At 49.0% G+C, this 23,305-nt stretch overlaps 11 protein-coding genes across 11 annotated transcripts; 3 read left to right on the top strand and 8 right to left on the bottom strand.

Moving 5' to 3' along the window:
- Window positions 1–83: 83 nt before the first annotated feature.
- Window positions 84–671, bottom strand: HO173_012860 (uncharacterized protein; the record flags this gene model as incomplete). The annotated part of the gene is made up of 1 exon (XM_037314694.1): window positions 84–671. One exon carries the CDS (start codon window positions 669–671, stop codon window positions 84–86), a length of 588 nt encoding a protein of 195 aa, XP_037158401.1.
- A 3,912-nt stretch (window positions 672–4,583) lies between these two features.
- HO173_012861 (uncharacterized protein) lies at window positions 4,584–6,013 on the top strand (the record flags this gene model as incomplete). The annotated part of the gene is made up of 2 exons (XM_037314695.1): window positions 4,584–4,679; window positions 4,895–6,013. 2 exons carry the CDS (start codon window positions 4,584–4,586, stop codon window positions 6,011–6,013), a joined length of 1,215 nt encoding a protein of 404 aa, XP_037158402.1.
- Window positions 6,014–6,700: 687 nt separating this feature from the next.
- HO173_012862 (uncharacterized protein) lies at window positions 6,701–7,231 on the bottom strand (the record flags this gene model as incomplete). The annotated part of the gene is made up of 1 exon (XM_037314696.1): window positions 6,701–7,231. The coding sequence occupies one exon, from the start codon at window positions 7,229–7,231 to the stop codon at window positions 6,701–6,703; it is 531 nt and encodes a 176-aa protein (XP_037158403.1).
- A 503-nt stretch (window positions 7,232–7,734) lies between these two features.
- Window positions 7,735–8,046, top strand: HO173_012863 (uncharacterized protein; the record flags this gene model as incomplete). The annotated part of the gene is made up of 1 exon (XM_037314697.1): window positions 7,735–8,046. One exon carries the CDS (start codon window positions 7,735–7,737, stop codon window positions 8,044–8,046), a length of 312 nt encoding a protein of 103 aa, XP_037158404.1.
- Window positions 8,047–8,056: 10 nt separating this feature from the next.
- Window positions 8,057–8,372, bottom strand: HO173_012864 (uncharacterized protein; the record flags this gene model as incomplete). The annotated part of the gene is made up of 2 exons (XM_037314698.1): window positions 8,057–8,123; window positions 8,191–8,372. 2 exons carry the CDS (start codon window positions 8,370–8,372, stop codon window positions 8,057–8,059), a joined length of 249 nt encoding a protein of 82 aa, XP_037158405.1.
- A 146-nt stretch (window positions 8,373–8,518) lies between these two features.
- On the bottom strand, window positions 8,519–10,099 carry HO173_012865 (uncharacterized protein; the record flags this gene model as incomplete). The annotated part of the gene is made up of 1 exon (XM_037314699.1): window positions 8,519–10,099. One exon carries the CDS (start codon window positions 10,097–10,099, stop codon window positions 8,519–8,521), a length of 1,581 nt encoding a protein of 526 aa, XP_037158406.1.
- A 529-nt stretch (window positions 10,100–10,628) lies between these two features.
- HO173_012866 (uncharacterized protein) lies at window positions 10,629–12,302 on the bottom strand (the record flags this gene model as incomplete). Its single annotated transcript, XM_037314700.1, has 2 exons — window positions 10,629–11,704; window positions 11,759–12,302. The coding sequence occupies 2 exons, from the start codon at window positions 12,300–12,302 to the stop codon at window positions 10,629–10,631; spliced, it is 1,620 nt and encodes a 539-aa protein (XP_037158407.1).
- A 1,468-nt stretch (window positions 12,303–13,770) lies between these two features.
- HO173_012867 (uncharacterized protein) lies at window positions 13,771–14,427 on the bottom strand (the record flags this gene model as incomplete). Its single annotated transcript, XM_037314701.1, has 1 exon — window positions 13,771–14,427. The coding sequence occupies one exon, from the start codon at window positions 14,425–14,427 to the stop codon at window positions 13,771–13,773; it is 657 nt and encodes a 218-aa protein (XP_037158408.1).
- Window positions 14,428–17,818: 3,391 nt separating this feature from the next.
- HO173_012868 (uncharacterized protein) lies at window positions 17,819–18,210 on the top strand (the record flags this gene model as incomplete). Its single annotated transcript, XM_037314702.1, has 3 exons — window positions 17,819–18,033; window positions 18,097–18,131; window positions 18,182–18,210. The coding sequence occupies 3 exons, from the start codon at window positions 17,819–17,821 to the stop codon at window positions 18,208–18,210; spliced, it is 279 nt and encodes a 92-aa protein (XP_037158409.1).
- A 1,033-nt stretch (window positions 18,211–19,243) lies between these two features.
- HO173_012869 (uncharacterized protein) lies at window positions 19,244–19,946 on the bottom strand (the record flags this gene model as incomplete). Its single annotated transcript, XM_037314703.1, has 3 exons — window positions 19,244–19,376; window positions 19,444–19,711; window positions 19,862–19,946. 3 exons carry the CDS (start codon window positions 19,944–19,946, stop codon window positions 19,244–19,246), a joined length of 486 nt encoding a protein of 161 aa, XP_037158410.1.
- Window positions 19,947–21,570: 1,624 nt separating this feature from the next.
- On the bottom strand, window positions 21,571–23,215 carry HO173_012870 (uncharacterized protein; the record flags this gene model as incomplete). The annotated part of the gene is made up of 3 exons (XM_037314704.1): window positions 21,571–22,447; window positions 22,510–22,959; window positions 23,022–23,215. The coding sequence occupies 3 exons, from the start codon at window positions 23,213–23,215 to the stop codon at window positions 21,571–21,573; spliced, it is 1,521 nt and encodes a 506-aa protein (XP_037158411.1).
- Between the last annotated feature and the right edge of the window lie 90 nt (window positions 23,216–23,305).

Consider the following 23,305-nt stretch of genomic DNA (forward strand, 5'->3'; position numbering starts at 1 on the left):
TTCCTATTGTAAAGTTATGCGCTGCTTGGTCGTCAGCCAAAGAATTTGATAGCTTGCTTGTTAGGGCACCTGATTCGAAAACTTTACCTTCCACCGAGTCCTGCGAGGAAGTGGAAGACCACCATCTGAGTAGTGTTGTGTGCAAACCCACAGGCAGTGTTGAAGATCAAATAGAACAAATTAGCCAGCTGTAGCACCAAAACTCGACCGTAGACCTCAGATAGTGGACCAATGAGAACGGACCGAAGGCGTATGCAAGAATGAAGACCGAAAGACAAAGCGAAGAGATGAATGCGCTCTGAATATGTAATGCGGGACCGATACTGCTCAATGCAGGCGCTACAATAGAAGTCGAGATTGACGAGATGAGAGTGTAGGCGGATACGACGACGGTGACTGTCCATTTGCGCCGGTATGTCCAATTTTGGGATTGGCAGGGTCATCCGGACCGTCCCAGGTGACCTTTGCGTGTGCATTAGCCTATGTATGTTCTTTGGTTTCTTGAGTGCCCGGACGTCAACACTTGCCAGATTGGATATTGGTGGGGTTGAACTCGACTCTGATTTCTCAGGCAGTACCGGCCTCTCCAAATCATCACGAAGCGTACCATCGACGGGGTCCTGGTTCGGCCCAAGCCCAGCTTCGGCTTCCACGATTTGACTATCTCCCATAATGGTGTTCTCGTATGAGTTTTAGGAATAGAGTTCTTTCCAAATGGGCTGGGGTCAAGGTCGTGCTCAAAGTGAGACTATCGGTGCTACCAGTGCTATGAACGGGGAGGGGCAGGAAATGCTCCTAGAGCCAGAAGAATATGAAGGCGCACTCTTCTGATCGCGGAGGGTAGCCGTGTGGCAAGTATCCATGTCAGATGTGAGGAATACGGATTTGTTTTTTAGCAGGAGATATGGGGATAAGCCAATAGGAATTGTAGGGTGTAGAAGCGTAGGGAAGAAGGGGAAGAGTGAGAAGAGGGAAGAGGGAAGAAGGCCGTTGAATGTTGGGTATTGCAGGCGGTGAGTTTTGAGGTAGAGCCATTACCTTAGGCTTACCCTATTAAAGCTCTTTATATAAGGTAAGTTTATCGTTAATAGCATTGGATAGTACAGTACACTACAGTAACATACCTAGGTATGTTACTGTATCTTGGGACGGACCGCGGAGTGACAGGCCTAGCTCCGGCGGAGGCGGGCACCTTCTAAAGTACCTTACCCTTTCATCTTTGACATCCTTTGTACTAGACTCGCTGTTGGCTTCATTAGCTTCATTCTCATCATGACAGAACAGACTGAAGATCTAGAGCAATGTCATTCATCATCCTCCTTCCTCCTTCCTCCTTCCTCCATCCTCCATCCTCCTTCCTCCTTCCTCCTTCCTCCTTCCTCTTGCTCAATTTTGGCCCCCCCATCCGAGCGAATCTGTAAACGTGCGGCCGAGGTAGGAATCACGAGTCTATCGGGTTTCAGCAGCCCGGAAAGTAAGATCTTACTATTCAAATCGCCTCGATTTCAAGGAAAATCATATGGGTTTGTCGAGAGTCTCGATTGATGTACGATATACCCGGCGGAGAACCCGTTGAATATTGGATTATGGAGAATTGGTTCTCTCATTGGTCATGTCTTTCACTGGACAAGCTAAGAGCGATAAGGAGCGATTGAATTGGCAGACTATCTCTACGTTGTCTGATTAGAGCGAGGACACCAATAGATCAAGCGACATCGCACTAAGTAAAAAGATCTGTTGGTGTCCTCGCTCTATCAAGTAGCTCACTTCTCGAACGCACGAGTACATCATTGCCAAAAGCTGGCACAATTACGTGAGAACGTCAATGCTTTTCTTGTGCGGCATTTCATCTTCTCAGCCTTTGAATAGTATAGCAAAGTGAAAGGGCAATTGATGGTACAACATATCCATGTGGTCCACTGGCACGACTCCACCGCTAATTGTTACATGCGGTCCTCTCTACGTCCGCTCGGCGTGCGATATACAACACGGACGATTACCCAACCCCGCTGGTGCCGCTGCTGACGACAGAACCGGTCGGATCTCTACATAAACTCCGTCTTACAGTACTCCGTACCAAACAATCAGCCGCACACAGGGTTACATTCCTAAGCTGTCCGGTGGTCCCAGTTTTAGGAATCCTGATGTCGCTCACTTGGACTCTTGTCACATATTCCGTAGCATCAATGGAAGCCTGTTCCTGTCTCCCAAGCTCTCAAGTGACTATTCTGGATTTGGGTCTTTTACTTTTATGCCCATTGGATCCGTAGCCAAATATGCTACGAATGCAGCCCAGACCCGATATTCTACGGCAAGAGGCTTCTGCCTACCTGGATCGACAGAATTAGTCGCGAGACCTCTGACCAAGTTTGGGCCGCGGTGCCGGGATCTATGGACCCCAAAAAAGGCTTTTGTGATGTTCAATACCTTCAGCTCGTTGCTGTTATCGACACAATTGCTTGGTGGATAGATAGAGTCAATCATTGTTCGAAACACCGACTTTGAGACTGTAGCTTACATGGGTTGCATCTTCTTCTGACTCCTTCTTTCCTGATTGGGGCCGACATCGGCGCTTCACACATCCGGATGTAAGATATATCATTGGTATATTTCTTGTGTATTCTCCTTTGGAGCTGGAGATGACCGTAACTCATTCTTATTGTGTATAGGAAGATATCAATAGTGAGGAGTAGGTCAATGGACGGTACTGTCATAGCTAAACTATGTCTTCGCATCTTGTCATTAAAGGCTGGCATTATTTTGGCCACCTTTATCCCCTCACTCAGCACTTCCCAACACCTCTTTCAGCTCCACCTCCTATCCCACTCCCGCGCACTTCATCTTCAGCTCCTCTATCTCCGCCGTCAGCCTCGCCACCTCCCCCGTGCCCGAAGCGCACAACCCGTTCCTAACCTATGCCGCAAACACCGACTATGACCGTTCTGAACTCATCGCTGAGAAATCATCTAGTGCGTGATGGACTCCAAGTCGGCCAGATCATACGCAATAGCGCACATGCGGCCTGAAGCGTTAACGACGCTATTCCGTTGATGGTGCGGTCGGCGCTCACGATCCATGCGCTGCCCCCGCTGGACGAGCAATGTGCATAGCTGCGCATTGATACAGTCGCGGTGAGCGTGATGGTTATTGCGGGTCTCGCTGCCAAAACGAGCCACAAAGGTGACGGATGATACCTCCTCGACCTCCATGCTCGGCCTTTCCAATCCGCACACTTTCTCCTAACGCGCCACTCTCTGCCTGCCTCGCGGGCTGCGGACCTCGGATTTGACGTGTTGGCGCCGTGGGAATGGTTACGCCAATTACGGGATTCTGAGAGAGATGTTGAGGGGAATCCGGCTTTAGATCGCTGGGTTTTGGAGCGCCCGGATCGATGTGGCGGTGAGTGGGAGGGGAGGACCATCGCGGAGGGTCATATTCGGAAGATGTGGATTGTAGAGTGTAGAGTGGGCGAGTGCAAATGGTGTATAGAGCTCTTGCTCGAAGTCTCCTCGTATTTGTTGTCTCTGAACGCAGAACTTGCAAGCCTGAATGAAGCGATGATGGCGGCGGCAAGGTATGACCGGAGTAACATACAAGGTCATTTAGATATGTCCACCTACTCTATCAACACCGTTTGCATTGTCTGCGGTCTCCGCACTGATCTAATGAATGGGAGAACTTGGTGGGAGATTTGTACGCGAGATTCCTGGTGGGAGAGATTGCGTGGAAAATTGTAGGAAAGATGTTTGGTAGGAGAAATTGTGCGGAAAAAAATTGGTAGGAGATTTTGTATGGGAGAAACTGCAAGGGAGGCTTTGTATGGAAGATGTTGGCTGAGATATATTGTGTAGAAGTTCTGTAGATTCATACCAGTTGCTACCATGATTGGCGAGAAGTTCATTGGGTATCAAAAGGCTGTCTAATTATAAGCTATCTTGGTGATAATACACATGTTGTCAAGCTACGATCACCTTGTTTAAATTGACAGTTGCTACTCAACAAGGAGAGCTCATGCTCTCATGAATAATAGTATATCCAACGTATTGACGAGTAGACACATACGTAGCTGTATGGCCCTGTGTGCTTAATAATAGACCATTTGACGAGCTATCGTAAGTATGGACATGTGAAGTCGTGGAGGGATAAGTGCAAAGTTAGCTAGGAATAAATCATGTTGCCAGTGTAGGGAAAAGATTTTGATGAGAATGCCCTGTGGGCGAGTGGCTGAAAGTGTAGGCAAGACGTTGAATTCGCAGCGAAGGAGTGACGCCATTTCTGAAGCTATTGACCATCTACTTGAAATTCTTGTGTCTTATGTGCTCGTAGGTAGGTGAGGGACAAATGGCAGCGGTGTTTATTCTACTTCCCGGTGGTATATTTCGCCTTTCTTTCGGATTTAGTTCATAAGCTCGTTGGATACCGTCCCATATTCGAGTTTTGGAAGGGGTTATCGGCTCAGTGGTATGCGTTCTTCGGGGACAAAAGAGTCGGCGTGTGGGAGAGAGAACCCAGTTGTTATTAATACAGCTTGTAGGGCAAAAGTGTTGTGGGGGTATTTAGGTTATTAGGTTCGATTCCTAATAATGGCGCTGGTACGGAGTTACAATGGTGTTGCGGTGCTTTTTATTCCAAAAGACTGCAGCCTTGGCATTAAAGCTGTTGCGTGGGGCGACCGAAAAGTAAATAGATCATCCTCCTAGCCACATTGCGACAACCTCCAAGCTTGTACCACTTGATCTTTCAGTCTTTACGGGCTGGCTCATGAAACTTGAGAAGGCCTGCATAACCAAAAAGTCCTACCATATTGCCATTCGCAGACCGATTGTCTCTTCACCAACACCGTGCATTGGACTGATTCAATATTTACAATCGTCTAATGGCAGACAGCCTCTAGCGGATTCATCTCCAGCGATCGAAAGCACTTCAAAAGTTGATTTCATTACTCCCTACCAACCATGGCTCCAATCGCTTCCTATTTTTCCATCCTCTTCTCCTCTCCTCACGCCTCGACCTCGAAATCCTCACCTCTCATTACACGCTCCGACACGCTCTCCCCCTCCAAGCAGGTTCATACTTTGCTACACGAGACATCGCAAAGCGAGCAAGCACAGCATACCAACCCGGTTCCGGCTCCGTTGATCCTCACCATATCGACAATCGCGGCTTCTTTGCCCTCTTCGCTCTCATCGGCGTCTTTCTCGTCCTCGGCGGAATATGGTTCTTCTTCTGGGCAAAGAATGGTGGCATCAAATTTCGCAAAGGTGATTGGGATGACTACAAGTCTACGGTACTGCGGCGTAAGGGCCCGAACGGCACAACACTGAGTGGAGCGACAAGAACCACGAGGTTGGGCGGAGGGAGCGTGGTAGCGGGTGGAGGTCAAGACATGGATGAAAAGTTCTTCAAGACAGGAGCTCAGGGGGGAAGGAAAAACAAGTTGCCAAGGGGAAACAAGAATAATGAAGACACCGACATGCGGGCATACCGGCAAGAGAAGCCTGCTCGTGTCGGAGGACTCAATCGTGAATCCGACGGTATCTTCAACCAAGACTTTGCGTACTCTGACACCACGTATTCGGATGATATCTCGCAAGCACAGCACATCCCAATCAATACGCCCAAGAAGAAGGATTCGAAATGGACCAAGCCTACGAAGAATGCGGAGCCTACTCCCACTACCCCGTCGCCGAAGAAAAAACCAAACTTCTATAACCAGACGCCAGGCTCCAACAATAGTACCGACTCTCACCGTCCACTAAGGCCGAATGCTCATGCGCCGAGCACGGATAGCACGCCGACGCGCTCGAGACAGAGCTCTCCAACCAAACATCATCGATCTAAAGGAAGTATGCCGGGCAGTTTCTACATGGAGCCATTGGATTTTGAGAGCAGATACAGTGCGACCAATAGCGATGCTGGGATGACAGAGGACAGTAGGGGTACGAAGGCGTACTTCCATCCTATTCCTGGTCTGGGAAGTGATTCGGGGAGAGCTGCAGGCGGGGGGTTTTAGGAGGGGAAGGGGTAGGAGGGATAGTCTGAGTGACAGTGAAGGTGAGACGATGGCTAGTTGAGGAATATGAGGTTGCGAAGGGATTGTCATAGTTTGATGATCAGTGATTGCATAAGCGGTTGGGCATCGATCAATGAGCGCGTGTATGTGTTCTCTAGCATTGTCGCATTGTTTGCCAAGAACATACAAGCAGATTATGAGTAGCCTTTGGCCAATACCACATATCCAAGATGTCCGCAGGGCGCAATGACTTAGCACAGCGCAGTCCGATGTCGAAATGTCCCATAACCTCACATTGGAAGTTGAAGAGGGAAGAAATGTACTCCAAAAACTGGTAATGCTTGAACTTTGTTTGTACCCTCGTCTTGGTGTCACGAAATGAGAGTCGCGACCCTTCGTTGCGATGCCGTACACATGGTTCCTGGTCTAGGGTACATAGATACACGCTATCACTCCTAAGACAGGTTTAGGGGCTGCAATGCGTGCTTTGCTCGAGAAACATATTGCCCTCTCCTCTAACATGTTATCTATTCGGTGAATCGTAAAGCTCTTCGCCAAATCGATGAAGCAGAGACGGAGTAACTGAAGAAGCCATACATTGATCTGATACTGCCACACAGCCCGACATACTACCCAACAATATAGCAACGGCCGTCCCAGCCGCACCGACGCCATACCTTCAACCCATCACTGCCTCCTCTCCGTATCCACAACGACCACAACCGGCACCTCCCTCGGCCCCTCTTCCCCCATTCCCAGCCATCGCCCAAGAACACCCACAGCCCAACCCGCCAGTTCAACCAAACAATCCAGCAAGAAACCAACCACGAGCCAAACCGCCCTCGCCAACAACCACACCGAACGCAACACCAAGCCGAACAAACACAGCACTCCTACGACCCACACCAGCGCCCCAAGCACGGTGAAAACCCATGGAACCTCCACACACGCCTCCGCCGAAGGAAGAAACGTCAACCAATTGTTGACGGCTGGGAAGGTGGAGCCGCAGATCCGGACTTTGAAGTCGGCCGCGTAGTTGCCTTCGGCGAAGAGGGCGTTGATGGTGTCTTCGGGGGTTGAGGGGCCGAGGGCAAGGTCGCGGAGGAAGAGGGCGAGGATGCGGCCGCTGGCGAGGAAGTGGGAGAGGGAGGATTTGTGGAAGGCGGTCGTGAGGAAGGGTGGGGTGTCGGCGTTGAGGTCCGAGAGGGAGAGGGGCATGGTTGGAGTTGGTTTGTTGAGGAAAATATAAAGGGGTAGTAAATGTGAATCGATGGGCGGTTGGAGGGAGTGGTGAGGTTTTGATGGTGAATACGCAGAGATTAGAAAAGGAAAGGGCATTGAAGCACGAGGTTTAGAGAGATGGGGGTAGACGCTGTTTCTAGAACCTTTTTGTCTCATGGGACAAAGCAAGATAAGGGAGGTGTCGGGTTCGTCTTGCATGTCTCCATAAAGGCAATGAATGCTTCAAGACAGTAAAATCCTCCGAACAAGACCGAGACAAAGGAAATTTGCTCATGAAACGTCGCAAATTGCTTGATGGATAAAGTGCAGATTGAGTCTTTAGAAAATCCAGGAAGGCATACTGTCATTATCCAAAAGGGGTATATAACGCCTCCAAAGCTCGACCCAGAGCTATCATGACACCCATGGACGCCTGAAGAGTGGGATCAACCCCGAGCCAAAATAACAGCCAGCGATCAACACGAGCAGAAACAGCGGCTATGCTGCGGTTGACAATAGAACCAAATCTTACCACTGAGTTTGGCATTCCTTCCAAACGTGCATTCCATCCACCGTCAGCCCAAGAAGTTGCACGTTCTTTGACCTCTGCAGTCGGCACAGACGAGGCGCAGTTCCTGCTCAATTTGTGCCTCGACCGAGCAAGCATAATCAGAGTATGCAAGGCTGTTGGGATTTCGCAGACCAGGCAGGGCTTCATCCGGCAGATTCGATCGCCCGAGGTTCGAAGTCACATGTGGGTTCCTGCCAGTGTATACCATATGAAGCTAAGCAGTCTTATCGTAAAGTCGTGAAGAAGGGCCGTCAGCCATAGCGCGGACCGTCATCTACGCCGGGCTTGGGTCGTCTGAAGGGGTGAGCTTCAGTATTCCTAAGCATCGAATCAGCGGCAGCCCTGCCACATTGCAAATGTCACGCAGCAGGTTTAGGTCACTTACAGCACATACTCATCCAGACTAACAACACTCGGCTCGCTAAAAATCAAATAGAAATACTTCAGCGTCTCCGCCATCCAAAAGCTCTCCATCTTATTCTGCTTCGCCGACTTATCAATCCTTACATCCGATATCATTGCATTCCCAAACTCCGTCCGCGTATTCCTCTCGATGTTCGAGAACATGCGCCATGCCGAGTCTAGAAGGTCGGCATCGCCAGTAAGGCGATAGAGGACGAAGACAGACTCGATGGCTTCGGGCCGGAGCAGGTATCGTGCGTCCCAGATTTCCGTGAAGCCCCTGGGGGTCTTTTCTTCGTGAATGGTGTAATTCAGAAGTTGTGCATCGGTTCTGATTTCTTCGCCCCCTCTTGCTTGCCCTTGGCTCTTTCTAGAACCGTTGCCTCCCATTTCTTTTCATCCCACTGGCAATCAGAGTTCATCTCGCATGGCACCATGAAGAATTGTTCGGGCATGATCCCCGAAGGCATGTTGTCATATGTCCATATGCAGCCATCGACGAGTTTCCTTGCCGTGTTCATCTGCTCCGGCTTGTCGAAGATCTTCGCACCAATGCCTACCATACCACCGATGTAGCATCCCAAATGCTGGCCTTGTGCGCTGAGTCTGGTTCCAGTGATGCTGTCCACTACTACAGCTCCCGACATTAGAATGTCCTTATTGTCCGGTACCATAGGTTGAAAGAATATGTTGTTGATAGCTGTGGTCATGGCGAGATCATACATTTTTTTGAGCTGGTCCTCATCGTCTCGGCCACCGATCAGCATGTGCTGCTTTGGTAGGTATTCGTACCACGAGTCCGCCATGCTACCAAGCGTGTAACTGTTGTCCTGAAAAGTTAGAGCCTTCGCGTTCATAAGAGTTGGCCATAAGCCTGGTAAAGAGGTGTAGCTTTGCCATTTCTCGAATTCGTTCAAGATCCTCTTTACTGCATCGTAATACTTCAAGTTACCCGTCAATTGGGAAAGCCGTGTAAACTCCAGGGTGAGGGAGCCGATCTCAGCAATGAGCGTCGCGGTGCCCGCCGTTTGTTGAGCTCCCTCAAGCGCCTCTTTCCATTTCCATCGTGTGACTGGCATACGATTCGGCGTATCGAAGGCGCAATACAGTAGATCTCCCACCTCCGTCGCTTTTTGTAGGAGAATAGGATATGTGCCACCAGTCAGGTCATAAGCGCCAAGAAAGCCCCCAAGGTACCTGATCGTTGTCTCGAAAATATTGAGCATGCTGTCAGTCGTTGAATTGAAATCAATGTCCTTAGCAGCATCGACAGCCTCATCAAACTCCTCTTTCATGCCCATAATCCAGAGCGTATCCAATGTATCCACTAATGTAGCAGCCCACCCTCCAAAAGCCTGCACGCTCCCGCCGTCCAAGGGGGTCAGCTCGTCTTTCATCCACGCATGTGCCTTGTATCCCGCCCATGAGTGCTCGAAGCTCGACTTGACAGCACTCAGTCTCCGCAACCGTGTAGCCTTCGCCTCGTCTGTTTCAGCGTCAAAATCATGCTGGACCTGTGCAAGCTTGTAGGGCAACCCTTTCGAAAAGTATTTGTAGTCATTGACCGGATTCTGCTCGAGGAACTTGCGTGTGCCGAAAGTGTGCTGGCCTTTTGTGAATCTTGGAGGGGGTCCCACCGCTTCTGGAGAGTCCGGGTTTGCGGCCCCTTGGGGAAAAGGTCTCTCATCTATTGAATTATTGGAAGGAACATCATTGTAGCCATAGCTGGTCGAGCTTGACGTTGAGGATTTTCCCTTTGTTCTGTACCCTTGCCTAGTCTTCGCCTTTGTTGCGTTTGAAGTGACGTCTTGTAGAGAGTAGACGTACCATACTCCGAGGACGAGGATCGAGGCTAGGACAAGTGAGGTGATCCTTCTGCGTGGCATAAACATGGCGGCGAAAGAATCAGGTGACCGCCCGACAGGGAGGATACAAGGAAGCGATACGCTCCATGCCTTGAGGTCGTGGAAGTGGCATATATGACAGGTGGTTCATTTACTCGTCAGGTAATTCGAGCCTTCTTGGGCGGCTTGGGCCCCGTCAGCCCGCAGATTGCCAAGGGCGCGTTCCCCCCACTTGGCTCGGTGCAGATCATGGCCATACGGAGCACACTTTGCTGAATGAACTCTCAAGGAGTAGTTCTGTATAGAGATATGCTACATTCTAATGTATTTAAAGTATGAATACATATTGATCTATTCGAAACGAGTACCCGGGAAGACCGCCTGTCCAACAGCCAGCCAGACCAGGATTTGCCGGACGCTATGCTAGAGAATAATATGGAGCGCTCTCCCTACCCGCGCTTCCTATTACCAACTGTGTCGCTATGCATTTGAAAGATTTATACGATAACGCCCGCGCAGTGCATGGAGCGAAGACTTTTGTTGCAATGCCACGAGTCAAACCACACTCCACAATCGATCAGCCACGCCAAAGCTTCTGCTTCGTTTGAGTGATCAGAGGGCCCAGATACCCAGCCGGTACGCTGAGAATGCTTTCGTCTGTGACTGCGTGCGCATTTTGAAATAGGAACATGTCCTGTGATGTTGTCTCGAGGAATTCGCACTTTTTGTTTATTTGCCCTCTCTTTGGCAGAGTGCAACTCATGTCCCAGGTCAGTATGCGCAGTTGAGAAATGCACGCCGTGTTGACACCGGCTGCATTGACAGTAATATTGATGGGCTGGCCGAAGTTGCCCTCGGAATTGCAGGCCTGGGCCCCCTCGAAAAGCAGCTCACCTGTAGTGAGATTGGCAAAAAGGTTAGTGATCTGCTGACCGTAGTTTCGATTCATGTGGCTGAAGTCGTTCAGAGTAAATGCTGACTCGTAGTTGCCGCTATACCACCAAGCATCGCAAACGTTCTGCTCATTGTATTCTTGGCAGTCAATATCGTAATTCAACTTCGTACCGTTTGTGTCCATCGCCTGCGGGTTTGTTCCCCGCGCGATCACCCCATAAATATTGTTACCGTTGAGCGCCTGGGAAATGAGGTAGGTGTTGAATGCGAAATAGAGATAATTCGATTGATCTGGTAAGGAAGGTGGCAAAGCGGTGAAGTTGCCTTGAGACGCGAAAGCAAGGAATTCAGCTTCGTTGGACATGACCGAGACTAAAGTCTGATTCAGGTTGCTTTGTACCGGCACGAGGACAGTCTGTGCAAAGTTGGCGCTGAGGTCAGCGAGTTGAATGATTTTCGAGTCCGAAGTGTCGATCGGAAAGAGAAATCGTCCGATGTTGGGTAGGGTGTTCAGCGCGTTGGATATCACTTGAGCAGCGGCCTGCCAAGTGTAGCTGAAAGCGCTGTGTGCTGCGTAAATTCCCAATGGACCTGGAATGAGCGCAAAAACGCTCTGAACCGCAAGCAGTATGTCCTGAAGGATCACTCCTTGGTTGTTGGGAATATCAATGATTTGTGCGATCGTTCCAATGTTGTCAGCAGCGATGCCTCCAGAATTCCCTACTGCCGTCCACCAAGAATAGAAGAATTGATTGATTGCTAAAGAAAATCATGTTAGCAATATTGTTATAAGCCTCTTGATTTAATGCGTACCGTATATGTTGTAAGCAACGTAGAAGACTTCTGGCTGAGTAGCAAGGTTTGGATTCTGGGGAGGAACGCAAGCGTTGGGCGCGATTTGGGAGCAGTCAATACCCCAAAGGCCGTTGAGCCGCAAGAAACAAGTTGAAAAGCCTTCAGACTCGTAGCATTTGTTGTCGTTCGCCCAATTTATGACCCATTGAGTAAGTTTCAATTCATTCCAACACTTATTTGCTCGGCCAGTTGTAAGGTTCGTGCAAACAACTTGGTCGTCATCCAGGTCGCCGGGTTGGCTAATAAATCCTGGCGAATTTGCTGTGGTTCCATTACCTGTGCCTCCAGTACTGCCATCGGTCGCAGTGGTATTTTGTGTCTGCGACGCCTGACCCCCTATACCAGCTGCGTTGCCAACAGAATCACCAGCGTCGTCGCCAGACTGTCGCTCAATAAGATTCCCACTTTCAACGCCCAGATCAATGGGGACTGGCTCAGCTATGACAATTCCATAAAGCGCTAAAGCTGCGAAGATGTAATTTGAAGTCTGAGAGATGCGCATGGCTAGGTGTGTAGTACAGAGATACGCCAAGATCTTTTAACATGGAGGACTGTAAGGACGTCGACTCCAATTATGCATGTCAAGGCCGAAAATGTGAGAGAACGAGCAGAGCACTAATGACCAGCGAGGGACTTGGATACTTGAACGGATACAAAGAAGTAAGTGAAATCAGCCCAGCCGCAGCTGCCGGCAAGTGGGACAGAATAGCCACATGATGTATGTGGAATTGAAAATAGCTTCACCGCCGGTCCGCAGTGGATAGGAATACGTGGCTCACCTTCCGCTTACCAAAAGGTGTGTTTGTGGTGCAGACTCGACATCTGGAGATTGTTTCGTTGCGCTTATATGACCTTGAGACAAGACACAAGCCACTCTTCCCCCACGGCGATCATGAATCATCGGCTCACCCACTATTCTTCCCCAAGTATCTGGCGCACCACTCTGAGAGATTCTGTGTCGCCTCTGAGAGCCGAAGAGGCTACAAGAAATTAGCATGGCGACGGCTCAAACACCAGCATGTCCAATTCTGGGGAGAGACACTCATACCGTAACAGTTCACAGTGCGTAACATAAGGTGCTTAGCTTTATACACGCAGCTTCACCTATTAGAAGTGATCATAACGAAAATCCGGGTTAATTGTTGTGTGAGCTAGTGTGAGTTCAGGTGGTGCCCGGGTGAGCTGTGTACGCGCTCGGATATCTTACATGAAAAGAACGCCCATGTAACGAGGCCTTCTTCACTCTTGCAAATCCCCAGCGTCTACCCAAATACATGAGAAAAGCCCTCCCTGACTCTTGCAAGTTCTCCGCTTCTATCTTCTTCGCTAGAATTGTACTTCAACATTCCTTTCAAGCCATCCTTTCGAATCATAATGTCACTCTAAATTATTCGATAAAAATGAAGATATATTGGAAACAAAGTCGAAGTCTAAAGATATGTGATTCATCTGGGCTGAGAGACAGTTGTATAGTATCCACTAATTCAATCGCAAAAGAGCTTTAAGGTGTCGAAAAGAGTAAAAGGCTGCTAGTCTGACCGGAGTCCCACTCCTAATAAGCCTACCTTTACCCCAAGCCCGGGGGCCCCCTCCCCCAATTTCATCATCCCTCGGCGGCCTTGCACGTCGGATGAAATCAGAACCCGGCTTTACCCGCCCGAGCCGCCTTCTCTTTGCTTTCCGCCTCACCAACCGTACCACGGCAACCCATTTGGACCAGGGGGAGATTTGAAGAAGAGGAGTTCTGGTGGGTAGGAGGTGTTGATTATCTATGAAGCAGGAAGGCTGCTGCAGGATATTTGTCCCACCAGGCCAAGCCGCTATACTACATGTGGCTAGCTGCAAAAGCCTGCAAGGAAGCCACGCCCTATAACTACTCCCACACAAACAAGACGGAGCCCCCGCGACCTGAAGCAATGTACTGAAGCCTTCTGCAAGCACTAGTAGGACTGCTTTCGTAGCATAGCAACCTAACCAACCCCCATGATAGGCCAGAACCAGTAGTGTAAGGTAGTATCGGACTGCTGAGTGAGGTGTGTGAGTGTAAACGTGAAATCGGGCTGAGGTAGCTGCTGTGGTAGGACTGATGTGATAGGCTGCCGTAATACTAACGGAGCTGACTGTGGTATGACGGGCTGCTCTGGTAGCTGTAGGGTAGGCTGCTCTGGTAGGACTGGCTGCTCTGGTACTTGTGGAGTAGGCTGCTGTGGTAGCTCTGACAGCTGTGGTACGGTAGGCTGCTCTGGTATGACAGGCTTCTCTGGTACGACAGGCTGCTCTGGTAAGACTGGCATTGGCTGCTTTGATAGCTGCAGAGTAGGCTTTGGTAGCTCTGGAGTAGGCTGCTCTGGTACTGATGGAGCTGACTGTGGTATGACTGGCATTGGCTGCTTTGATAGCTGCAGAGTAGGCTTTGGTAGCTGTGGAGTAGGCTGCACTGGTATGACAGGCTGCTCCGGTAGCTGTGGTGGCTGGTCTCGTACTCCGCTGTGGAACTCGATAAGGGACTCAAATCGTGTACAGAACAAGCTTGTAAAGCTGATGATAGTCTGCTGAGACGGAGCTAACTCGTTAAGAAGACGGATAGCGTTAGGATTCGTGTCGGCCCAGTTACCAGCGTCGTCCATAAGAAGTATATTAAGCCATTCGAGGTACTACTTTAACGTATACTCGTAGCCGGATATTATGGTGTGAAAGTGTTTTAGCCATTGAGTAGCGGATACTCCATTGCCGAAGAAGCAATCACTGCGAGTGAATTGAGGACCAGTCGACTTGTAGGCCATGCTTGCCATAGGCTTCAGGAATAAAACGAATTATTGAAAAAAGAAACAGGCTCGAAACCAGGCACGAAAACAGGCACGACAGGCCTAACAAACTAAAGAACAAGAACACACTCCAAGGCCACTATGACTCCTCAGCTCGGTCACCAGATTTGAAGAAGAGTAGTTCCGGTGGGTAGGAGGTGTTGATTATCTATGAAGCAGGAAGGCTGCTGCAGGATATATGTCCCACCAGGCCAAGCCGCTATGCTATATGTAGCTAGCTGCAAATGCCTGCAAGGAAGCCACGCCCTATCCCCTTCCTTGAGTCCGGGTGGACCACGCTAGCAGGGGCCAGATGTAGGGATTATTATTGGTCACATCACTGCTTCTAACCGATTTCATCTTGCTTATTAAGATGTTTCTTCGGTAAACGGTGATTGGACAAATGATACATTAAGGTCGGCAGGTGGTTTTTCGTAATGGTCCATGTAGACTAATTATATAACAAGAATATTATAAGTATTATTTACAAACAAGGATTTTTTACAAAATTCAACGTATCTACCCTGAAATTCTCTTAAAGAATCTTCTTATATCAGATATATTTTAACATTATAATATCGTGACTTAGAATCCCTCCCGGGAGTCTCCGTGAAAACGAGTCTTCTATAATTATTTCCGTAAATACGAGTGCCAAGCCTCGTTTTCGGGATCTGGCTACTGTAAATTACATCCACGCTTTTTAATTTCTGACTTTAGATTCAAGCGATTTAGCCAGATTTCTCGCGGGGGTGATATTCTCGAGGTCTTGGGGGGGTGGTGGGGGTGATGGGATGTGGGGGGAGGGGGTGGGGGGGGGGGGGGGGGTGAGGGGAGGAGGTAAAAAATAAAAATTTAATAAAAAAAATAAAAAAAAATTTATATTTTTAGTTGTAAAAAAAAAAAATATTTTTTTAAAAATATAAAAAAAAAAAAAATTTTTTTTTTTTTAAAAAAAATATAAAAATTTTAAAAAAAAAAAAAAATTTTTTAAAAATAAAAATTTATAAAAAAAAATTATTAAATAGAAAAAAAAAAATTCCCCCCCTAAATTTTGCTAAGACTCTCCAGGTATGATTAGTAAAACCCCCTGCCGACCTTAAAGTAATCCCTACATCTGGCCCCTGCTAGCGTGGTCCACCCGGACTCAAGGAAGGGGATAACTGGGGGCCAACCCCGCAATGCCGATTTTTGGGTTGCCGTACCAACCTCAACTCTAACGTTGCGTTATGTCACCTCTGCAAGTCTCACATAATCATCAATCCTGATCATAAATCTTTCCAATTTCCAAATGATACCCTTCTCACTATTACAGACAACCTCGGAGTAGAGCAGAAATGAGTATACCTTTCCTTGTGCTCGGGATGGACACGCTAGTAGGGGGGATCAAAGTAGTTCCGGCCGTCTTGGCATCATTTCTCGCCACCTTGCGCGGAGAAGATCTACGCCCCCAAATTAGAAGAGTAGCTGTCTATATATCAACCACCCTCTATATATACAAAAATACCAAAAAAAAAAACCTTTTCCATTACAGAAAGAGGCGGGGCCCTTTTCGAGGGCCTCGGAGTAGAGCAGAAATGAGTATAGAAGCGGTTCGATAGCCATTACATGGGGAAGTCTTGCCCACAGCTCCCGTAACCGCGAAAGACGAAACGACTGCGCCATCATCTAGGCCAGGGGCGTAATAGCGAGTAAGGTCAGTGCTGTAACAAAGAGGCGGAGGCGGAGGCGGATGACGAAGAGGAACCAAATGGTGATAACGTCAAGGTCAAGACATCTTTGCTGGGTTTCACGAGAAAGCGGTCTCTGTCTATGCTAGAGGGAAGCCTTGCGTGCAGTGTCATAATACAAGTCATAATATACGATGGGATATGTAGGCGGACGATGGGATGGGCGCACGCCATCTCGAATGGTCGTCATCTACCAGCAACAGACTTGGAATGCAGAGCTTGTCGAAGAAAGAGATATAAATAAGGGTGTGAAACACCCCACAATCAATATTCGAAAGAGTCCGAGGTGGACGGTGCCCGTCTCGCCTTGCCGGGCTTGGTGCAAAATTGGAAGGACAAGAAGGCGGTAGAACGCAGGTGTTGAGTCAACAGCACCTCTTTTCCGAAGGAACTCGATATCAATGTCGTTCGTGTTCTAGGGAATTTTGACAGAGATAGCCGGGGAAGAAAACGGTCCGCTTGAGTTCCGAGGATTGGGCTAAGGGTTTACCGCTTAATCTGCTACTCATATCTCCTCGGTCGGGAAGGGCTTTTGTGGAGTGGACACCATTGGACAAAGGAGGTCTGTATCAAAGCCTTCAAAGTAGTCGCGGACCATGTGAATGCTGAAGCCTGTTCGCCATGCTCCATCAATTTATCTCATAGGTCGCTCACTGTTTTGGTCTATCTTCCATAGATCCGGATCTCGGTGGCGTTTTTGTATGTGACCATGTATGGACCAAGCCCCAGAGGATAGCCTGCTTGTAATGCATCGTATCCTGGAAACGTTAATTATCTGGCCACTTCCCCTCACGCGTACTGTCAGAGTCCAAGAAACGGAGAGCCTTGATCTGATTGACAGCTGCTGCTTGGTTAGAAGATGTCAAAAGCGCGAAGACAGGAAAGCTGATAAGGTAGCTCTCGACTGTGGCATAACCATCTCTTTAGGCCAAGACGGGTACGCGAGACCACCTTGCGCTGGCTCATCGAACTATTCGTCAATGCTGCCACCATCTTCTCCAGCCAATACTGTACCATTTGGCTCTAATATATGATTGAAGATTATTCCATTCCCAAGGGGATGGTAGTGTAGAGAATAAAAAGTGCCAAAACGCTCGAGGCTTGCCTGAAGTCATAGCTGACACTGACCATCTAGGTCCACGGCGATACAATCATTGAATTTACATTAGCGATCAGAGATCTCCGAAGGGTTTTGGTCAGCCCCATTGTCATTTGTAATACTCATATATTTGACCGCCTTTCCCGCTTCAGATCGTCGATCCACGAGTATCAATGATTTAGACACCCCCTCGAGCCGGTCTACGGGTTCTCTTTGCTCGATCGCGAAGGGCATGCCTTCGATATTAGCAACGTGGACGACATCAATTGCCACTCGAACTAAGGCCTCAATCGCCTCGTCCTGCCGGAAGAACATGAAAAGGCTATGCAGGGCTTGATTCAGCATCAAAAAAAAGGGTCCCGGAACGACGACTACCGAAGTGACAAAGATGAATCAGGAGTTCTCAACAGATGTGATCCTAGGGAAAGGTAGAGATCTGATCATACTGTCGCATGGCGTCCTGAGACTTGGGAAGACTTCCACAGCCGAGCGCGCTGCAGCACAAAGAAGAAGGCCAGTCTTCCCCATTACCTGCGGTGATATTGATACGACGCGAGGTCAAGTTGAAGAACGGTCGAACGGATACTTCGACGTGGCCTATAAGTGAGTCTCCGTTCTCAACTCTCTCAGACGGAGCTGACCGATTTCTCGCCGAAAGAGAAAAAGGGAGGCGAACTTGCAACGGAACGGTATAATTTCAGGTATGACCCCCGCTCCAGCCGTCTCTGGTCAAGTTGATCGAAGATCGCAGTGTTCCTACGGGCTCTAGCAGTGTTGTGACGGACTTTGACGAAATATTGTCTTCTCGGGTCCAATGGCAAGCTCTACTACCCAAGGTGTGGACAAAAAGTCAACACTCGAGATGTGAGAGATGAATATGAGACGTATCGCAGAGAGCGACCTCAAAATTGAAGTTAAAGAAGACGAGATCAAGAAATTTGCCCGGATCCTGTGGGCGAAAAGTACGGACGAACAGACGCTGTCATAGGCGACAGATGGGAAATGCGCTTGAAACCGCGATCGCATTGGCTAAGTGGGACTATCAAGAGAATGGAAGCAAAAGTAATGAACAGTTGTGTCTCTCGTTAGAGCAACTCAAAGTCTTGCCCAGACGAGCGCACATTTCGACACCCACGTATCCACCATGCAAGAACGAAACCCCGCGGGAACATAGCGGTGGTTCAGCTCATTTGACGAGAAGAAGGCGTAACAGACGCAGTCGTAGGAAAGCAGAAAGGCTGTATGAAGACGAAGATAAGGATTCAGAATCGGATGGGAATGAGGCAAAGATGAAGAAGCTCAAGGCGGAGCTGGAGAGGAGAAGGAAGATCAAGAAATCCATCTGTTAAGAATCGTCTAGACGGTGAAGCGGGAAAGCCACAGGAAGCTGTGATCTTTGTGAAGGCTGGGGATGAAGATTCATCTGAGTACATTGAATCTTAATCGTTAGAAATCCGCACCTTGCTTGGCTCGAAGCCGATCGGCCAAAGTTTGCTCGGAGACAAGGACTTTCATGACATTTGTCTGCTCATTGGGCAGATATACATGAACATGGTGATTGAGAAAAGCGTTTCCAGCTGTCGAGAGATGTTGGCCATATGTATTACGGAGCGATTGAGTGAAGGCTGCACGTCAAGGATCGACTCGTTTTGCAGGACAGACGACGGCGTCAATTCAATCCATCAGAGCCTGACGCTGTGTTTGTATGTCCGTCTATCAATCGCTCATCACGCCTCATGAAAGCTGTGACACACCTTTCTTGCCACCATGGATCACCACATCATGTCAACCTACTCTCCCCTCTTCCCCAACCTCAAGTAAACGTAATAGTGATGTTGAAATCGTAGGTAGCCAGACACCACTCCCCATCAGCCCCATTGGCATCCGTCGCATAGCAATCCGTAGCGAACACGGGCTTGCTGGTACCCGTTGCAGTCACATTGTTACTTTCACCACAGTCAGCAAATGAACGAAATCACGATGCAGCCTGTTCAAGTCGATCCAGCGACTCACCCTCCACACTCGACAACCTCCTTCAAAGACAGTCTCACGCCGTCCCATTTGAACTGCGTCGGCGAACCGATGCAGGTGTAGTAATCGACAGGATCGGCGAGGGATCCCGCGTTCCCAGCCGGCAGTTGTCGCTGACAGAAGTAATTCCAGCTTTCCGACGGGTTCACATGGTAGTCGACCAACGGATCCACCACGGCGAAGTCGATCAAGTCGCTGGATTCGCCGCCCGGGGCGGCGGTGAATATCGCGAGTTCGGAAATGTTCCATGCTGTACGAGGGAGGTTTCGAGGTCAGCATTGCCGTCTGAGGACGCGTTGAGAAGTTTGCAGGTATGTGGGGGTTACACGGGAGGCAGATGCTCCCGGAACAAGTCAAGGTTCGGTGTCAAAAGAGAGATGATGACTTTGAAAAGACCTACATTGATGCTTGGAACAGGCCTGACCGCTGACATAGGGAGCAGCGAGGGCGAGCGAAGCCAGCAAAGAGGGTGAGATGAGACGCATGTTTATGGTTCACCGTTTTATGCTTGGGTAATAAGGGATGGTAATGTTGAACCGATGGTCAGTTGCTGACTGTTCATCCCATGCAGATTTAAGGAATCGATCAACGCGGCCTTTTCACATAGTCTGAAGTTGCAGAGGGAAGGTATATATGAGAACTGAACTCCATTTCTTTGAAAGGTGAGGAGGAAGGTGGGGGGGGGGTTGTGTGTGTGTCCTACGCGGAGAAACGCGCTCTAGACCTAACGGCCAGAGTTGTATAAGGTAGTCTTTCCCCACTCGGCCTTTCGGACATGTCCGGTCAAGTACAGTGGTGATATTCTAGGATCTGATCGAAACGCCACAATTCCTTCTTTCGAGCCGGCTTGGCTGCTGAAATGATCAAAAAGTGCTAAAGTATTCATCCCAGAAGCCTCAAACTGTCCTCATGATTCAGCATCCAGGAACAGGATCCTTCCAGATCTACCCCTCCTTCATTGCCCAGTCACTTTCACTCAGTCGCTCAGCTCGGGTTTGGCGCCTTGGGCCCGGCTCTCCAGAGTGTAAGTGTTATTGTCGGTGTCGTGATGATTTGTGGTGTGGGGAGTGGGGTTCGTCCATGACATTTAGCGTATGCACGAATCCTGCAAAGGCTCAGCATTGCGACTACTCCTGGGTATCTCGCTGTTAGTCACACTGGTAATAATGTCCTCTGAATTTACATGCTAAAAGAGAGACAAAAAACAACACAAAAACAGAACATATTCAATGAATCCGTAAAAGTCTGACGACGTTTCAGATACATAATTTCGCTAGCCACTCGGAAACGCCTGTTGCCCGATAATGCACGGTCTAGAATACGATAAATCCGAATCTTTCAATAATTGATCCTTTCATAATAGTCTATAAAACATTTAGAAAAATAAGTTATCAAGCGTAGAATAAGATTTTTGACAACTCTCAAACTTCCTTTCAGTGATAACAGAACCAGTCAACGCCAGCTTGTCCGGCGACGTTGAAAAAACGTACCTACTTCATCTCAGAGTTGATTTCATACATAACAGACGTGGGATGCGGGAGCATTATCAGTAAATCGCAAGGCCAAATGGTGTAGGATACATGCATACGCTAAATGGTGGATGCAGGTTTTCTTGAGATGGACAGCGTTCAGGTCCCGAGGATCAAGGAAATACGACACAACACGTCCTAGGTACCTAGCTGGGAAATATTGCGAACCTTTTCAGCGCGGCACCCTGCATATTGGCATGCGCAGATTTGGGGCTGCATCGGATGCTGGTGGGGAGATCATGCGGTGAGATCCGTGCTCGCGGAAATACAAAGGATTGGCCGTGGCCACTGATCCGGTGTCCCGGAGGAGCGATGATTGAGCTGGGCGTAGATTTATGCCTTTTATTCTTGTCAGCAAGTCGCGCCAAGATTCGTGCCTCGGCCTCGCGCCGGTAATTGATGCACCAATAGGGAGAAGAGATGATGGATCGATCATGAAAGCTATGATCCTAATACCGAGTGCTCATATTACAGCTACCGACTCATGAGAAATCTTTGTGTCTGGTTATTGGACCGCCGGATAGTATATGACGAAAGAAGCCAACGAGACCACCCGTCCCTGCGTGTTCGATTGAAGCTATCACTTTGACGCTCCAACACCCTTTCTTGTTGCAATCTTAACCCTGATATCTTTCTCAGGGGGAAACACATTGGTGGCCAGACTCTCCTGCTTCTGGCGGGGGACGTTCCATTGTCCATCTACCGGAATAAGATCAAACCTCGATAGCATACACGCCGCCAACGCCATGGTCTCCAAGGTCACAAAGTGCCGCCCTGGACACATCGAGGCGCCTCCGCCGAAGGGTCGGTAGGCCGTAAAGTTTGGCTTGAATCCTCCTTTGATCGTAGAATTCTGCTTGAGAAACCTCCTTGGCCGGAATTCTTCGACGTGTTCGCCCCAGGCCGCGACGTCACTGTGCATTACTGCCATCGGCATTTGGACCACCATGCCTTTGCGGAGGAGGAAAGTATCGTCTAACATGATGTCCTCGAGGATGTATCGGGCACCAGCGCCTAATGCATGAACGCGAAGGACCTCTTGCCAGGTCGAGTACAGGAGGGGACAAGTTTCTGGCATGGCGAGAAGACCGGAATGCTGACTTATATCCTCTGGCGTACCCACAAATCCTGAAGTTTCCAGCTCGTCGCGGATGTCTGAGACCAACCCTGGATCTGAATAGATATGCACAAGTGTGTAAAATATCGAGGGGATAGTGTTGGCAAGTACTCCAATCAGCGTGCCTACTTCAAGGCGTCCTTGATTGGGAAGCGTTATGCCATAGCGACTGTTTTCAGAGTAACGACCCTGTATCATTGCAGCACTTTTTGCGGGAATATAGTTCTCGAAATATTCTTGAAAAGCAGTACCAAGCTCCATGCGGGCACGATACCCCTTTGGCGCAAATAATTCGGGTAACACATCGGCTATGAGCAGGTTGAGAGCGTGATCGAAATCCCTAAAAGACACGTTGGTATATAATCTCTCTAGCATGTGAGCATGTGTTTTGTCAATACTCACCAAAATGCGTCCACGAATTTTGTATTTTTATTGAATGGATTCTCGGTCCCATAGAGCGCTCTAGTACTGCACATAGTGACCGTATATCGCGTCCACTCAAACAGATTGATTTCTGCATTTGGTGTGAGTGCCTCGAAGTAGGCTGAAAGCTGGGATAGCATAGCCTTTGTCGTCTGTTGCAAATCCTTGCCCGGTGCCAAGGAAGCTACTATACGATCATGAACATCGATAACATAGCCCGGGCCATGCTCGCCGTTTAGATTGTGCTGGACTATTTGACTTGTGCCTTCATCATGGCCCGTGATGCGTTTTCCGAGCATAGCGACAAACGGGTTGAACGCTATCTTTTTGGAATTACGGTTAACGGCGTTGACCAGGTCAGGAGAGGTGACAATATAGACTTTGCCACTCAGCATGTTCAGAGTGTATATAGGAAGTTTGCACTTTGCACTGCGTTGAATGAGTACTCAGCGTAAATTTGTTCCGCTAGTGAAAGCAACAGAGCAACCGACCTCGTCATCTCATAGTATCTAGTTCCATGTCGTAGAAGTCCAAGAATATGACCAATGTAGGGTATGGGGTGAGGAAGCAAGGGAGGCTCTTTTGGAGACAGCCTCGGAGCCCAGAAATCATCAAGTGCATACCACGCAGCAGCGGCTGCTGCTGCCAAAATGAGCAGCAAGGGGAGATTGTAGCCACTTTCCATTGTTGACAGGGTGAGGGCACGGCTTCCATGTAACTCTCGAAGGAAGCTGATAAGGACTGGTGTTTATCACAACGCAGAGGCGACTATTCC

Source organism: Letharia columbiana (genome assembly GCF_014066305.1).
Source record: "Letharia columbiana isolate WasteWater2 chromosome Unknown Sc0000102_s0, whole genome shotgun sequence".
NCBI lineage: Eukaryota > Fungi > Ascomycota > Lecanoromycetes > Lecanorales > Parmeliaceae > Letharia > Letharia columbiana.